Source organism: Chiloscyllium plagiosum, unplaced genomic scaffold (genome assembly GCF_037043375.1).
Source record: "Chiloscyllium plagiosum isolate Xiang-an unplaced genomic scaffold, Cpla_swu_hap1 HiC_scaffold_10, whole genome shotgun sequence".
Lineage (NCBI taxonomy): Eukaryota > Metazoa > Chordata > Chondrichthyes > Orectolobiformes > Hemiscylliidae > Chiloscyllium > Chiloscyllium plagiosum.
This window is the reverse complement of record NW_028270148.1, coordinates 20,599,991-20,617,058: the sequence shown is the minus strand read 5'-3', so window position 1 is coordinate 20,617,058 and position 17,068 is coordinate 20,599,991. Positions and strand designations below refer to the sequence as shown.

At 37.4% G+C, this 17,068-nt stretch overlaps 1 protein-coding gene across 4 annotated transcripts in view; it reads right to left on the bottom strand.

The window, feature by feature from the left end:
- LOC122552657 (RAC-gamma serine/threonine-protein kinase) overlaps positions 1–17,068 on the bottom strand; it is a 468,688-nt gene that overhangs the window by 84,628 nt on the left and 366,992 nt on the right. For all 4 annotated transcript variants that reach the window (XM_087991182.1, XM_087991181.1, XM_043695471.2 and 1 more), the window contains one exon: positions 3,114–3,245. In XM_087991182.1, coding sequence (XP_087847308.1) covers positions 3,114–3,245 — 132 coding nt within the window. The remainder of the gene's footprint in view (positions 1–3,113; positions 3,246–17,068) is intronic.

Genomic DNA, 17,068 nt, shown 5'->3' with positions numbered 1-17,068 from the left:
TCTGGGACTGGTTATTCAAAATAACCATTGTAATAACAATTGAAGTCTTTGAAGGGTTTAATTTTACCGTGTGGCAAATACAGAGGTAAAAAAGCTGTCTGGTTGAACTATTTATCTTCGTGCCATAACAATTTATGTCCACTGAATCTTCCCATTGCCTAAAAAAGCATTTTACTATATGGAGATCAGCACAGAACTAAAACAGTCAGGACAAAATAGATCTCAAAATCAAAAGCACTGCTTTTATTGATACAGTGACTTGCTGCTCTGCGGTAGACATGTTCAGTAACTGTAATTGCTTTCAGAAATAAAGCACTTGAAATTTACTTTTTTTATGTATTGCTTGTTGTTAATGTCTTCATCGTAGCAACACAATATTAGAAGCATCTCATGAAATGATAAATGACCATTCTTAAATTTCATATGTGGCAGCAATGCATGTTTATTTCCAAAACCACAGTTCTCCTTTCTTCATTATAGCTATAGAAATGCCTGAATATGCAGAGTCTACTGTCCTGGTTACAAGAGAGAAGAATACATAGAATTGCAAATTGCTAGGGACAGCCTTATAAGATACATTTTAAAAGCTCAGAGACTATATATTCTGTTTCATTATTTTCAAAAATAAATGTTATCAACAGGTCCTACAAGCAATTAACAGGTACAGTTTCACTTTCACAAGAATGCAAAGGTGTGGATTTCCCAGAATTCAACACAATAAATGAGAGGTTCTGTAAAAATAACTCCTGAGATCCTATATTTTTTGTGCAAGTAGTGACAGATACAAAATTGATAATATTGTACTTGTATAACGAACACACACAGAAAAGTTAAAAAGGTAAACCAAGTAAAATTATAGCATGGTAGTAATACAGCAGTAACTTTATATTTCTGTCCCAAATCTTTCTAAGGCAATGCATTCAAACTGTAAACTGGATGCATATTAGTTAAGCATAAAACAAGATTAGTATACTTAAATGTTTAATTATTTTAAAGCTGAAAACACCCAATTTAGTAAAACTTAACATTATGATTAAGAAAGTAGATTGCAACAGTTAAGTTTCATTGTATTTAAATGTAAAGATGATTAATTAGTGTGACATTTGTTGTTGGATGGCAAAATGTTCTACCCTTTACAACATTACCATTTGGTTAGGCCCAGGAATGCCACAGCAGAGGAAGCAAGGTCAAAAGGTACACGCATAAAGAAAGACTGCAGCCAGAGCCAGATTAAGAATTTTTGTGTCCCCTCTGTAACCCCATATTGCCTCAAGTCTTTAGCAATCTAATTGCTAATGTATAGTAAAGTATATAAATAAACAGGCTTGTAGAATGCTTAAACACAAAACTAATAAATCAATATTTTTAAATGTCAGGATATTTTACTTCAAAAGTTGTATGCCAATTTATTAAAATATGCATTTTCTATGGGCTGGTGGCACAGAGGTTCTAACAACTATTTGTAAAGTCTCCCCATGAAGACTGCATTCTGGACAATGGGTCTGTAAATATATAATTTTTTTTTGCCAGCAATAAAAGTATTCATACAGGAAGTTAATGTAACTATCTTTAACACATCCTTTGCCTTATAATTTTTTATTTGAATACTACGTTGCTGCATAATTAAGTACTCACATTGAAAATAAACTTTACAAATTAAGTAAAGTTCTCACTATAGGAGAGAAAGGGAAAAAAATTCAAACTGATTTCATAAAGGTTTCACACTTCTTTGGCCCCTTTCCAGATTTTCAACAAGTAAGAAAGTTTTTATTAATACAAATTGGTATAAATCTTGTTCCATAGCCAATTATTAGAAGGAGTGTGCAAATGTCACAGAATGATTATTGCTAATTATTAACAGGTGCTTGGTCACAACTTGACGACTGCATATTGTGGTATTTGAAACTGAGAACTCTCCATCAGAAAAACCCTGTTGCACTATTTAGCAGTAGAACACGTTGGAAAACTCATGAAAGTGTTTTTGAATTGGAATTATCAACAACTAACTGAGCACACTTATTTTGTGTTGAGGAAAATAACACTGATTAAGCCGATGGGTACAGTAATCCTATTTTGCCTGCAGAAAGAAAAATTCAAAGACGCTTAAGTAATTTACAACATTTCACAGGAACCTTAACAACACTATTTAAATACCTGGTATATACTGTATTATTCCATCATGTTAAATATGAGGTGCAAGTTGATACAATGCCAAACAACAAGGGGAATTTGGTTAATGTTGGCCATGAAAAAGCTTGAAATTGACTGGGTATGTTGTGCATCTTTTTATATAGCAAATCTGTATAACTTTCAAGGGAATGCTATACATTTGATATACTGATTTTGATTTACGCATTTAAGAATCTAGCTGGGAGGCACTTTGCATAGAGTCCGAATATCTAGTTCAAGTGTATGGGACAGGAGGTTGCTCAATTTGTTGCCCTTTGCAAAACATGTTCATAAAGTATGAGTTATCTGGCTGTGAAAGTTGCTTTCTGATTGAGAGTGTTGTGAGTGATTAGTTTCTGTGTAAGGGCATATATTCTGCTTTCCATTGAGTATTGGGTAGGAGATTGCAAAATTTACGTTGTCACCTCAAGCACTGCTATGATCTCCATTGCGCACTGCAAGATATCAATCAGGAGTGGAGAATAAAGTTGCAATTAGAATTAGAATAAGCAAATGGTAAAGCAGTTATTTCTTCTCTACGCATCTTTTGTGTATGTTTCAAATATTTTTTCCCTTTTCTTGCTTTTATTTTTAAATCAAACGCTTGAAACTAAAATAAGATTTCTAATAAGTACCTTAGCAAAAGCTGAACAATTAGTTGAGAGAAATCCTGCACATGTATTCAGTTAGTGATTTACAAATAAAGAAGCAACAAAACACAACCACACATACTTTAAATATATTTGTCATATTTAGTGTTGATCAATATAATTCAATGAAACATTAACAAAGCAATTCTCAACTCCACCAAGCATTTTTTAAAACTTTATTGCTTGCATTTTTGTACTTCGCATTAAAATCCAAACTCCGAAGATAATATGTTCAATCTTCAAATCTTGCTTCTAATTTAAATTCAATAAAAATAAGTAAACCATTGTGCCTACCTTTGCAATAATAATTTCTTTCTTTAGAATCTTCATTGCATAATATTTCCCAGTTGCTTTTTCCTTGACTAAGATTACTTTTCCAAAAGTGCCTTTTCCCAGTAGTTTTAAATAATCAAAGTCATTCATGGTCTGTAAGTAAAATGAGGGGTAGAAAAAAATGTCGTAAACTATATAGCATATATGGAATCTAGGCTGAAATGTAGTCAAAAAATGAAATGAGTAATTAACCTTTAAAATACTAATGAAGACAAATCACATATTGTCTCTTTGAGGCTTTACATAATATGGTAATGTAAAAATATCTAATAAAGGAATAAAGCACCTCAAAAGTTGAGTTTATCACTGTACTAATGAAGTATAATAAAACAAAAACAGAATGGTGTAGTAATGTGCAAGAGGTTCAGAGAATAATGGCTAGTGGGATTAACGATTAGACAGCGCAAGGGCTAAGGTCATGAGGAAGTTAAATCGCAAGTCTCCAATTGATGGTGAGTTTCAACTGTCTAGGCACTGTAGATACTCTGTCATCAAAAACATTCAAGTCAAATCTTGGTAGATTTTTGAGTATAAAGGGAATCAAGTGATTAGGAGATAGTGCTCAAAGATATATACAGTAGGTGATCAGTACGATATAACTGAACAGCGGAGCAGGCTCAATGGTTTAACTGGCCTATTTTTACTCTTTTTTCATGTTCTTATGCATCTTCAATATTTGAGAATTAAATATTGCCTTAAGCTCAGTTTTCAATTTTTATAGAATTTACTTTATTTTTTAAAAGTGAGATTTAATTCAGATGTTTAAATAATAAAGGGAAATGAGAAGGTAGCTAAAAAAAGAACATTTTCTCTGGTGGCAAAATCAAGAATGGGGAATAGTTTTAAAGATAGAGCCAGACAATTCAGAAGTGAAATCAGAAGGTATTTCTAACTAAGGTAGCAGAATAATGGAACTTCAGGATTGAAACACAGATTAGCAGTAATCTAATCAAATGATGGCGCAAAATCAAGCTGAATGATATTCTTTTATGAATTCATGTTAAACATGAATTAAGCTATGGGTGGCTAAAACTCAGTCTGCTTTTACTTTGGATTTTTTGAGACTTTCAGAGAATTAATGTTTTGTTCTAATGCTATAGAAACTAGTTATAAGTACAGAATCACCAGAACTTAGTATGCAGGACCAGCAAGTGATTAGAAAGTCAATGGAATATTGTCCTTTATTGAAAAGAGATGGAATATAAAAGTAGAGATGTTTTGCTATAGTCTTAGTGTTGTGAGGCCATTTCTGGAGTACAACAAAAAGATTTGGTCTCCTTTTTAAAGGATGTAAAATGCACTGGAAACTATTCAGACACGGTTCACTTGACTGATGCCTGTGATCGACAGGGTGAATGTTGAAAGGATGTTTCTCTTTGTGGGAGCAACAAGAACTAGCAGACATAATTTAAAAATAAGATGTCCTCCATTTAAGTTGAAAATAAGGAGGATCTTCTTGTCTCAGAGGGTCACAAGGCTTTGGAACCATCTACTTGAGACAATAGTGCAGATGAGCATCATTGGATATTTTAAAGGCAGAGATAGTTAGATTTTTGACAAACAGCAAGTCGAAGGTTATCAGGTTAGCAGAAATGTGGAATTGAGACAATAATCAGATCAGCCTTGATCTTATTGAATGGTGAAACAGGGTAAGAGGGTCAAATGGCCTACTCCAGCTCAAGGCTTGTACGCATATACATGTGTAAGCTACCCCACTTCTTAAAATATGGATTTAGAAGTCACTTGCACATAGCATAATTTCAGAAAAGTTCCTTGTATCAAGATCCAAACTTCATATTACATAGACAGTAACAAATAGATACATTAGAAATCTACAATGTTATAGAATAAAATTATATAAAAATAAGAAAACTAAAAGTAAAAGCAGTTTATGACAGATACTAAAACCTCAGCAGCGTTCAACTCTTTTGCTGCAGCTGTAAACTTACTTTTATTTATTTTTTGCAATAAAATCACCAATTACGGATAAAGTACTAAATAAAAAGCGAGAGAACTGCGGATGCTGTAAATCAGACAAAAACCGAAATTGCTGGAAAAACTCAGTAGGACTGGCAGCATTAGAAATTATTCTGAGCAAGGGTCACTTGATCCGAAATGTTCACTCTGATTTCTCTCCACAGATGCTGCCAGACCTGCTGAGCTTTTCCAGAAATTTTTATTTTTGTCTTAAATAAAGTACCAAGTTCTTTGAATAATACAAGGATATCCTAAACATTATGGCACTGGATTAGAAATATGGAGCTTATCGAAAAACCTTTTATTGCATAGCTTCTAGCAATCTCCATTGATATCATTGAGAAACACCACAAAGGTTACGCAGATAATAATCCCCAGCGTTGCCTGGCCTTGGGGAATTGGCACAAGTTAGCACAAGTGGGCAAACAAATCTCTTCACCAGGAGTTTAAATCCCAAAGTAATAAATTACAAATTCAATACACCTGGTAATTTCTGGGCTGACAGCAAGAAAAATGTACAAACATTTTCAGATGCTATGGGCTTCCTTGCAATAAACAACACTCCATTTGCCTTCATAAACACTTGTTACACCTTTCAAACTGCTGGAAAAACATAAATAGTTCATCACTATCAAAGGAGAATGGAACTTGCCCACTCCACTTCTTCTCCTCTCCAATCAGAGTAGGAATACACACTAATGATGCACCAACGAGTGTGGGTGTTGGAATTCTTCAATGTAAACCTCATGATGTCTCATGCTTTCAAGTCAACTGAAGTTAACCCTAGCTGATCACCACTTACTGCCCCTGTCTACCTTTAATTGCTCAGCTCTTACTATTCAAATTTGAAGATCATTTGGAAGATGTTCTGAGGGAGCAAGGGTACAGAATATATTCTGAACAAAAGACCATGACATACCACAAGCTTGGCAAGATATTATTACCACTGTCCATAATAGCTGAGTCTTAACCACATGATTATCATACTTCGCCTCTATCAGACAGCAAAAAATCAACCCAATTAAATGCATACTGGATATCATGCTCATCAACTGGAAAAGCATGTTCGTCTATAGTATTATATACTTTCTGGGAATACAAAGTCTCATATTCAAAGTTTATAACAATATTGCTACAATACTAAGTTGGACAGACCAAGAACATACCTAGAATCCAAAACCAAGAATCCACAAATGACTGCTAACAGTAGAATTCTATAATTACAAAAATCTGTTGCTTCATAACGCTGCAAATTCCTCACTTTAGTTATCATCTAGTCAGGAGACAACTTTGATCCAATATGACGTACAGAAGGAAGCACAGGCATAACTCAGAATTAGGCACAAACCTTGTAAGCTGCAGTTAGTTATTTGCATGCTGAATACAAAAAGCAATCTGTTGACAGATAAAAAGGATTAGAGCAAAAATTACTTGCCCTACATTGTGTGTTACCAAGTTATGACGAAAGGAGGGTGCTTCATGTACATCCCCAAAATTGGCCAGATTATATTTGTCTCGTCAGATTCCACTTATTATCAAAAGTGCTTTGAGACATTTTATTACATTATCATAAAAGATTAATGCCATCAAGAAACTCATAAAAACCTATTCACTGATGCTCAGTTCAATTCTGCCATAACTACTCAGCTAGTCAGTTTTTAGTTGATCTAGAAACTAATGTAAGAGTTTTATGTTAAAAAAAAGGTAAGAATAGCTGCCTTTGACTTAAGGGGAGCATACAACCTGGAATAGCACCAAAAAACTTGAGTAACAGTGAAGTTATTGAGGATCTAAAGGATTACCATACAATTTTTCATTTGTTCTTCAGGGGAACATGTTGAGCCAAACTAGCTCTGACTACTTTATCAATGAAATTTTCTCCATTATATAAAGTCAGCAATGGGGCCTTTTATCATTATTCCAGTGTTTGGCATCATTCACACAATCTCTGATGAAGCAGTTCGTGACAACCTACAGCTGAAGCTAGTTAAAGCCCCAAAGGTCATAAAGATCGTCATACAACATACTGCACTGCTCTGTACTAAAGGAAGTGCTCAATTCAGCTTTGATGCTAAGGAGCCAATGTTATATAAATGAAAGAAAGGTCCAGATCCTAAAGATTTGGCCCTAGACGCTACAAGTGCCATCTGAAATCAAGCTGCATAATAAGTATGTAAACACTGATCGACATAAAAACACAGAAAATACGAGGAGTTAGCCATTTAACCCTTCAAACCTGCTCACCATTTATTATAATCATGGCTGATCATCCAACTCAGCAGCATGTTCCCATTTTTCCCTCACATCCTTTGTTTCATTTAGCCCCAGGTGCTATATCCAACTCTTCTTGAAATCATACAATGATTGTAGGGCTGCTTTGCCCTGTTTCCTGTCAACCTTCTTGAATGTTGTTGGCACTACACCTATTCAGGCAAGTGTGGAGTATTCCATCACACTCCTGTCTTGTGCTTTGTAGCTGGTTGATAGACCTTGGAGAATCAGATGGTGAGTTACCCACCACAGTATTTCTAGTCTCTGACGTGCTCTAGTATTTGTTTAACAAGTCCAGTTGTGTCTCTGGTCAATGACAACCCTCATGATGTTGATAGTGTGGAATTCAGTGATGATAATAGCATTGAATGTCAAGGGTTGTGGTTGTATTGTCTCTTATTGGAGATGATCATTGCCTGCCATTTGTGTGACACTTGTCAACCCAAGTCCAAATCTTATTGCATTTGAACATGGATTGCTTCACTATTTGAGAAGTCATCACTGGCGCTGAACATCATGAAATCCTTGCTGAACATTTCCATCTCTGATCTTGTAATGGAGTGAAGGACTTTGATGAAGCAGCTGAAGGTGTTTGGGCAAAAGAAACTATGTTGGAGAGCTTCTGCAGAGATGTCACAGAGCTGAGATGACTGACCTCCAAAAATCACAGCCATCTTCCTATATGCCAAGTATGACTCCAAACAGCAGAGAGTTCACTCTTTGATACCCATTGATTCTAATTTGCTAGGGCTCCTTGATGCCACCCTTGGTCATATGCAACATTGGTGTTAAAGGCTGTTACTCTCATCTCACTTCTGCAATTAAGCATCAGTGAGCAGGTTATTGATGAACAGATACTGTTCGACAGCACTGTTGATGACACCTTCCTTCACTTTACTGGTGATCGAGAGTTGGCTGATGGGACAGTAATTGAATGGATTGGTTTGTCCTGCTTTTGGTGTATAGTACATACCTGCGCAAATTTCCACATTGTTTGGTAGATGCCAGTGTTACAGCTGTACCGGAAGAGCTTAGCTTGAGGAGCAGCAAAGTCTGGAGCATAGGTCTTCAGTGCTATTGCTGGAATATTGTCAGGGCCAATAGTCTTTGCAGCATCCAGTACCTTCAACTACAGTGGTTGGATGTAATTTATTTGGACTTTCAGAAGGGCTTTGACAACGTCCCACATCAGAGATTGGTGTGTAAATTAAAGCACATGAAACTGGGATATTGAGGTGTATTGAAATGGATTGAAAACTGGTTAGCAGGTAGGAAATGCAATACACATAAATGGGTCTTTTTCCAAATGGTGGGCAGTCACTAATGGAGTAATGCATGGATTAGTGGCAGGGCCCTGGCTATTCGCAATATATGTTCATGGTTGAGGTGAGGGAACTGAATGTAATATCTCCAGATTTGCAGATGTGACAAAGCTGGATAGGAGGGCAAACAGTGAGGACGATGCAGAGATGCTTCAGTGTAATTTGGCCAAGCTGAGTGAGTAGGCAAATACATGGCAAGTGCAGTGTAATGTGGATAAATGTGAGGTTATCCAATTTAAGAGCCAAAACAGGAAGGCAGATTATTATCTGAAAGACTATAAGTTGAGAGAGGGGACTGTGCAATGAGACCTGAATGTCTTTGCATAGCAGTCACTGAAGGCAAGCGTGCAGGTGCAGCAGGTGATCAAGGAGGCAAATGGTATGTTGGCCTTCGGAGTGAGATGGTTTGAGTACAGGAGCAGGGATGTTTTACTGCAGTTATACAGGATCTTTGTGAAATTACACCTGGAATATTGTGTGCACTTGTGTTCTACTTATCTGGAAAGATATTCTTACTGTTGAGGGAGTGCAGTGAAGATATGCTAAACTGATTTCTGGAATAGCAGGACTGATTTATGAGGAGGGGTTGAATTGGTTAAGATTACATTTTCTGGAGTTGAGAAGAAAGGAGACATCAGAGGTAGGTTCTTTATGCAGAGAGTTGTGAATACATGGAGTGCGTTGCCAGCTGTGCTGGTGGAAGCAGAGTCATTGGGGACATTTAAGCAACTGCTGCACATGGATAGCAGTGAGTTGAGGGGTGCGTAAGTTAAACCTCGGCACAACATCGTGGGCCAAAGGGCCTGTTCTGTGCTGTACTTTTCTATGTTCTATGTTCTAAAGAGGGAGGTGGGACGGACTCTCACAGAAAACTATAAAATCCTCATAGCCCTAAATAGGTTAATTATAGGAAGAATGTCCCCAATGACTGGATAATCCAGAAGCAGGGGTCACAGTCTAAAGATATAGAGTAAGCCATATTGGACTGAGATGAGGAAAAATTTCTTCATCCAGAGGGTGGTGATCTCATGGAATTCACTACCACAGAAAGCAGTTGAGGCCAGAACATTGTATTGAACCATATCAATTCATTCTATCCTCAACTGCCTCTAAAGATGTCATCTGTAATTCCTTGAAAACAGAGGCTCCAAGTGGTCTCCCAACTGCCTCCCAGCTGGGACCTGTTGCAACCAACAATGCCACGTGGCAACTGCAAGGACAACAAATCTTCCTTGTGAGTCTCCACAATCTTTGTCCATCTCTGTGCTGTAAGATTTACAAATGATACTTCATTAACCTTAAAATGTGTGTTTGTAAAAAGAACTATTACTTGAATGGTAAGAAACTGCTGCATGCTGCTATGCAGAGGGATCTGAGTGTTCTTGTACATGAATCACACAAGGTTAGCCTGCAGTTGCAACAGGTAATTAAGAAGGCAAATAGAATTTTGTCCTTCATTGTTAAAGGAATTATATTTAAAAGTGGGGAGGTTATGTTGCAGCTGTCTAGGGTGCTAATGAGGCCACACCTGGAGTATTGTATGTAGTTTTGGTCTCCTTACTTGAGAAAGGATGTACTGGCACCAGAGGGGGTGCAGAGGAGGCTCACTGTGTTGATTCTGGATTTGAGAGGGTTAGCTTATGAGGCGAAACTGAGTAGACTGTGATTATATTCATTGGAATTTAGAAGAATGAGGGGTGATCTTAAAGAAACATAGAAAATTATGAAGGGAATAGGTAAGATAAAAGTAGAGAGGATGTTTCCACTGACAGGTGAAACTAGAACAAAAGGGCATCACCTCAAAATTAGGAGTATCAGATTTAGGACTAAATCAAGAAGAAACTTCTTCACCCACAGAGTTTTGAATCTGTGGCATTCCATACCCAGTGAAGTAGTTGAAGTTTCCTCATTGAACGTTTTTAAAACTAGATAGCTAATTTTTTGAACAGTAAAGGAATTAAGAGTTATGGTGTAAGGACAGTTAAGTGGGGCTGAGGCATCAAAAAATCAGCCATGATCTTATTGAATGGTGGAGCAAGTTTGCAGGGCCAGATAGCCTATTCCTGCTCCTATTTCTTATGTTCTTATGTATGAAACTGACAAATGCTGCACTGGACAAGGGCAGCATTTTCTATAAGTGACAAACTGAGAATGAGGTATATTAGAGGTGTGGTCTCAATTTGCTGATTTTATATTGTGGTCTGTGCACTGCCCTCCTTTAGAACTACCAGCTTTCCATTCAATGTCCAGCAGGTGCACTAGTTCACCGTTACTTCTGCCACTGGAGCTCCTTGTTTGCATGGTGAATATGCAAGGTAGGATTTCAGAAGGTGACTATATTCTCACTTTTGAAAAGAGGAGGTATGTGGAAGATGACAGAAGATTGAGAATGCAGGATAAAGTTGAGGGCTTCTGTGGCAATGATACATCTGTCGAGATGCTCATTTAACACTCTGAATCTTCAGGAATCCCCAATTTTTCTACTATAAATCAAAAACTTCCTGTCCTTGTTTCACTGTTGGTTATTTGAAAGGGATGTGTGTTTAGAATATTTTCAGTTAGCACACCATTTTTTTAGGAACACATTAGAAGTGCTAAATGAGGGTTAGCTGTAAAGTAATTAATTAAATGACAGTGAATATAACTAATTAACATAAATATTACAAAGATAATTTGTTGCAAAAAATTGAAAACAAATCACCATAACTAGTCACAAGACAAGGGTGCAATGTACAAGGAAAAGTAATGATGTCATGCTCAATACATGTCAAACCTTGGCTGGATCATTCTTGGTGCACTATGTAGCTGCCAACAGTTTTTCCTTTTATAATCCTTTTTTTATTTTATGAACATATTAAACAAATCACAATGGATCAATAAAATATTCATTAACTTCTATTTGTAGCCTAATTAAATTAACCTATATCTCAAGGGACTCTATTTCTGTAACGAATACTATTAGCCTAGGCTATCACTTTCCATAAAGTAAGGCTGTCACTCCTGGTCGGCTTGCTGTCTACTGTACCCAGGAATCTGTGCCTGAATTCAATCTCCTCCAAGACAGAAATTAGAGGCCAGTCTGAAAAGAAACACATACCCTTAGCTCTTGATCATAATCTCTCTTTCAAACAGCTGACTTGTGGTTGATGATGACAAGAACACTTCAGGGAGAATCAAGTGTTTAAAATAACACAATATCAAGAAAAAAATACCTTAAGTTTGTCCTGCTAGTGAAAAATTAAGAGTGCTTAAGAGTATGAATACTCCCACTTTAAAACTTTCAGGACATACACACTTTACATGCTATGATGTTAATTTACATGTAAATGACCATGCACAGGAAAATTGTGCTATTTTCTGTGACTATAATACCACAACAAAGGAAATTCAGAACCCAATTTTGGCAAAAGGCACAGCACAGTTTCAAGAAAGTGCTTTTTAAAAGACTTATTATCTGTTTCACTCAACAGATCTGTACAGTACTTTATAGGTACTGTTATGAAGGTGTAAGAGGTACTGTACCTTTAAGAAAGTGGAAAAGCTAGCAAAGACTTAGAGAAGGACACAGTACTTGAAAATTTAAAATGTAACATTTGGTCAAACAGCTAGATTAGTTGGGTTGCTTGGATAGAAAAACAAATCAAGTTTAGCCATTCAGTTTAAATTATGCTCCAAGATACCAAACTCCAATCAAGTTTGAATTCAGTATTTTGACAAAGTTAAAACCAATGAAATGATCCAATGCTTTGGAGTATAAATATCAGACATTTTGGAACAGTTAGCCAGAGCGGCAAAGAGAACTGCCAAGCACCAACAACTAGAGAGAGACTGCTTGCAGAAATATCTGCTCTCTTAAAGATACCCTTATCTGTCAATGACCTGTGAAACAGGATCCCTAAGAAGAAAAGATGACAGAGGAAAATATAGAGGACACTCGGCAAGCTGACTGGTTTTGCAATATGAATTTTTCTGTAAATCTTAATTGGTCATTTTATCGGACCAGTATTGTAGAGGGGAAGGTAAAAGATAGGTTTAGAAAATTGAGTTGTAAATAATTGTTAGCTAATTATTCTCTGTTAGATTTTTAAAAATAAAATTGTTAATTTTTACTTTAAATAGTGACTTTTGGGATAGTTCTTGGCCTCAAATTTTAACAATTACAGCACAGGTTAAATCTTTTCTGTTGCTGGTTTAAATTAGAAGGTGGGGTGGGGAGAGGGGTTTACCCCATGTGATAACATACCTTATTCATTCAATATTACTCAATTTTCTATCCGGGTAACGAGAGGTCGAGTCATTCTCGGATTAATAATCAATCCAGCTGGACAAAGAACATCAAATGTGTGGTAAGGTTTTACATACCAAAGTGAACAAATGAAATAACTGATTGGATAGGCCAATGGATCTTTTCCTATCTGTTCCATCTAAGTATGCTGCCTTATCTATCACAATACAGCACTTCTAATTTACCCTGAAATTATGTGATCGCTTGGGAGGTTTTAAAAAGATTTCAAAAGTCTCTGTAAATATTTCTGACCCCTTTACACAATCAAGCCTACACAAGACCAATATTGAACTCCAATTAATATTATGTCCAACTTTAATTAAGTGATCATCTTTAAGCCCTGCTATTCGAGGAGTCATCATAAAATTTAAAGATTTTATCCAAGTACCTCAGTGACAGAAAGCACAAACCAGCTTGTGCACTTAACAAGAATTACTTCTTATTTCAAATAAATACGTTCTAGCTACTGAAAAATATTAAGAACTAATGGCACATTACTCTACAGTTAACACTCTAATCCCTTTTATAAATTCCCCCTTACACACAAAGAAAGATACTGAAATGGGGTGTTATGAACAAAAGGGAAGATTGGGACAGCAGCTCAATGATTCGTGTTCACAAAGTCATAGAGTCATAAAGGTTTACGGCACAAGAAACAGACACTTCAGTCCAATTCATCCATGCCGACCAGATATCTTAACCTAGTCTAGTCCCATTTGCCAGCACTTGACCCATATCCTTCAAAACTCTTCCTATTCATATACCCATCCTTTTAAATGCTGCAATTGTACCAGCCTCCACCACTTCCTCTGACAGCTCATTCCACACACGCACCACCCTCTGCATGAAAAAGTTGCCCCTTAGGTCACTTTTATATCTTTCCACTCTAGCCTTAAACCTATGCCCTCCAGTTCTGGACTCCGCCATCCCAGAGAAAAGACTTTGTCTATTTATCCTATCAATGCCCTTCACAATTTTATAAACGTCTATAAGGTCACCCCTCAGCCTCCGATGCTCTAGAGAAAACAGCCCCAGCCTATTCAGTCTCTCCCTATATCTCAAATCCTCCAACCTTGGCAACATCCTTGTAACTCTTTTCTGAAGCCTTTCAAGTTTCACAACTTCCTTCCGAGACCAGAACTGCACGCAATGTTCCAAAAGTGGCCTAATCGATGTTCTGTAGAGCCGTAACATGACCTCCCAACTCTTATACTCAATGCAAAGAAAAGCATACCAAACACCATCTCCATTATCCTATCTACCTGCAAGACTATTTTCAAGGAGCTATGAACCTGCACTCCAAGATCTCTTTGTTCAGCAACACTCCCTAGAACCTTACCATTAAGTGTATAAGTCCTGTTCTGATTTGCTTTTCCAAAATGCAGTACCTTGCATTTATCTAAATTAAACTCCATCTGCCACTACCTCAGCTCTGAGGTAACTTTCTTTGCTGTCTACTTTCGTTAAAATGATTCTTATGATGGTCAGCATGTTGCTTTTCAGTTGTCATCTGGCTGTTTCCATTGGTTTACAAAAGGCACAAGGTGTTTGGCTCTCTTGTAAAAGCTCGCTGACTTATCAATTAAAAGTCAGCTGAAGGAAAGATACAAGTTTTCTTCACACTTAAGTTAACTTTTATTGCAGAGAACCCAAGAGAACTTCTGAGCTAGAGGAGTTTTGAATGGTTCCCTCCATTTTGATCACAGTTCCAAGCTGCTCAGTTACCTGAGAATCAAACACATAGTTGATGACAGCCAGAAAAACTTTGCTGTCAATAACTGGTCACTAATCCACAGACCAATCAGATTCTCATTACCATTCAAAGCTCTGTTTCTGCTAAATACTTCAGCTCCAGCTAGTCTACAAAACATGCAGCATTCCTCCGGTAATCCTTAGTTTCAAAACAATCCTTCTGTTATTTAGTCCATAACTAAAAATACAGAAAAATAAAGAGGCAGTCTTTTCATTACTTAAGCATGACAATTGGGCTTCCCAACATCTCCAATTAATTTAATTGATTACATAACGAATTATTTTACAAAATTAATCAAACATGATTATACATCTATTAAATCATCCAACAGTCTACATTGTCTGAAAGCTGCAGAAGAGCTAACTAAATGAAGGGATATCTAAAGCATTTCAAACTGAGAATGAAGTTTGTAGCTTTTTTGTGCCATTTGCAAAGCCTCAACCTCTACCATGTGAAGTACCACACCAATCACATTGGTCTCGCTGACATCTAAATACAGAACTGATGAACATCAAACACGCACACTTCACATTGTAATGCATTGTCCTATAACGGCAACCTGTATGCTTTAGTAATAGCTTCACGGCATTGGTCAATAAATCCACTTCACAACAACCAAAGACCACAATTGTATTCCCTAAAGTTACTTACTTGAGCATTAAGCTATTGAAAATATTTGCTTCTACCAATTGGAGCTTAAAGCTAAATATGAATGCCGATGCAATTTGAAAGACTTAGGAAATACAAGAGTGATTTTCACAGGCAAATGCCATAGCAACTACAATTCAAGAACTCAATGTAAATTTTAAAATTGTGAATGGTCATGTAATTGAGGTGAGGAGGGTCAAAAGAACAAAAATATTACAGGATAAATGCCAATAGATAATTGGTATTATACCTTGACTATTCACCCTATACATGCCCTTCGTGATTTTATAAACCTCTATAAGGTCACCCCTCAGCCTCTGATACTCCAAAGGAAATAGCATCAGCCCCTCCGTATAGCTGAAACCCTCCAACCATGGCAACATTCTTATAAATCTTTTCTGAACTCTTTCAAGCTTAACAACATCTTTCCAATAGCGTGGAGACCAGAATTGAAAACAGTATTGCAAAAGGGGCCTAATCAATGTCCTGTAAAGCTGCAAAATGACCACCCAACTCCAATACCCAATGCACTGACCTATAAAGGCAAGTGTACTAAATGCCTTCTTCACTACCCTGTCTACCTGCGACTCCACTTTCAAGAAACTGTAAACCTATACTCCAAAGTCCCTTCGCTCAACAACACTTCCCAGGACCTTCCTGTTATAAGTCCTGCCCTGATTTGCCCTACCAAAATGTAGCACCTTAAATTTATCAAGATTAAACTCCATCTGCCACATCTGCAGAATTTGTTAATTGTATGGTGTGCTCTAGAAGGAAAAATATCAGATAGAATGTTTGCTATTCATTATATCAAACCAGATAAGGATGAAGGACATACAATGACTGTTTTTAGAATTTAGCACAGATCAGCTATTCTCTCATAGTTTAACGATATGGAGCAGGCATATTACATATTGGTCATAATGATCAGGCTTAGTATTCTATCTATGTGCTTACTGACCATGACATTTTAAATCTGCAATAACATGTTATCACTGCTGAGGTATTAGAATCCAAGAGATATTTGTGGAAAAAACACAATATAATGCAATCTTAAACTGCTGAAGTGCTTTAAAAGAGAAGGCCCCTTCACTATCAGAGTGAAATGTGGTCACTGGTTGCAGAAAATCCTTAGAGTAGCGGGTTGAGGGGAAGCAGGGAGCAGGGTCGGAAATGGAAGGGGTTGGGGGTGGGTGGGGTAATGGACAGGGTTGGGGTGGGCGGGGAGAACAAATGGGGTTGGGGGTGGCCGGGGGGAGTGGACGGGGTTGGGATGGTCAGGGGGTGAGCGGACGGGGTTGGGGCGGGTAGAGAGGAGCAGACAGGTTTGGGGGTGGACAGGGTAGGGTCACCAGGTGGGAGTGGACGGGGTTGGGGCGAGGTCTCGCGCGCAGTGTGCTGCTGCCTAGTTTCCTGAACGGGCAGACTTCACAGAAAACGCTGAGCCCCAGAGGATATCAATTAACTGAATAATAAGACCATAAGACATAGGAGCGGAAGTAAGGCCATTCGGCCCATCGAGTCCACTCCGCCATTTAATCATGGCTGATGGGCATTTCAACTCCACTTACCCGCATTCTCCCCGTAGCCCTTAATTCCTTGTGACATCAAGAAATTATCAATCTCTGCCTTGAAGACATTTAGCATCCCGGCCTCCACT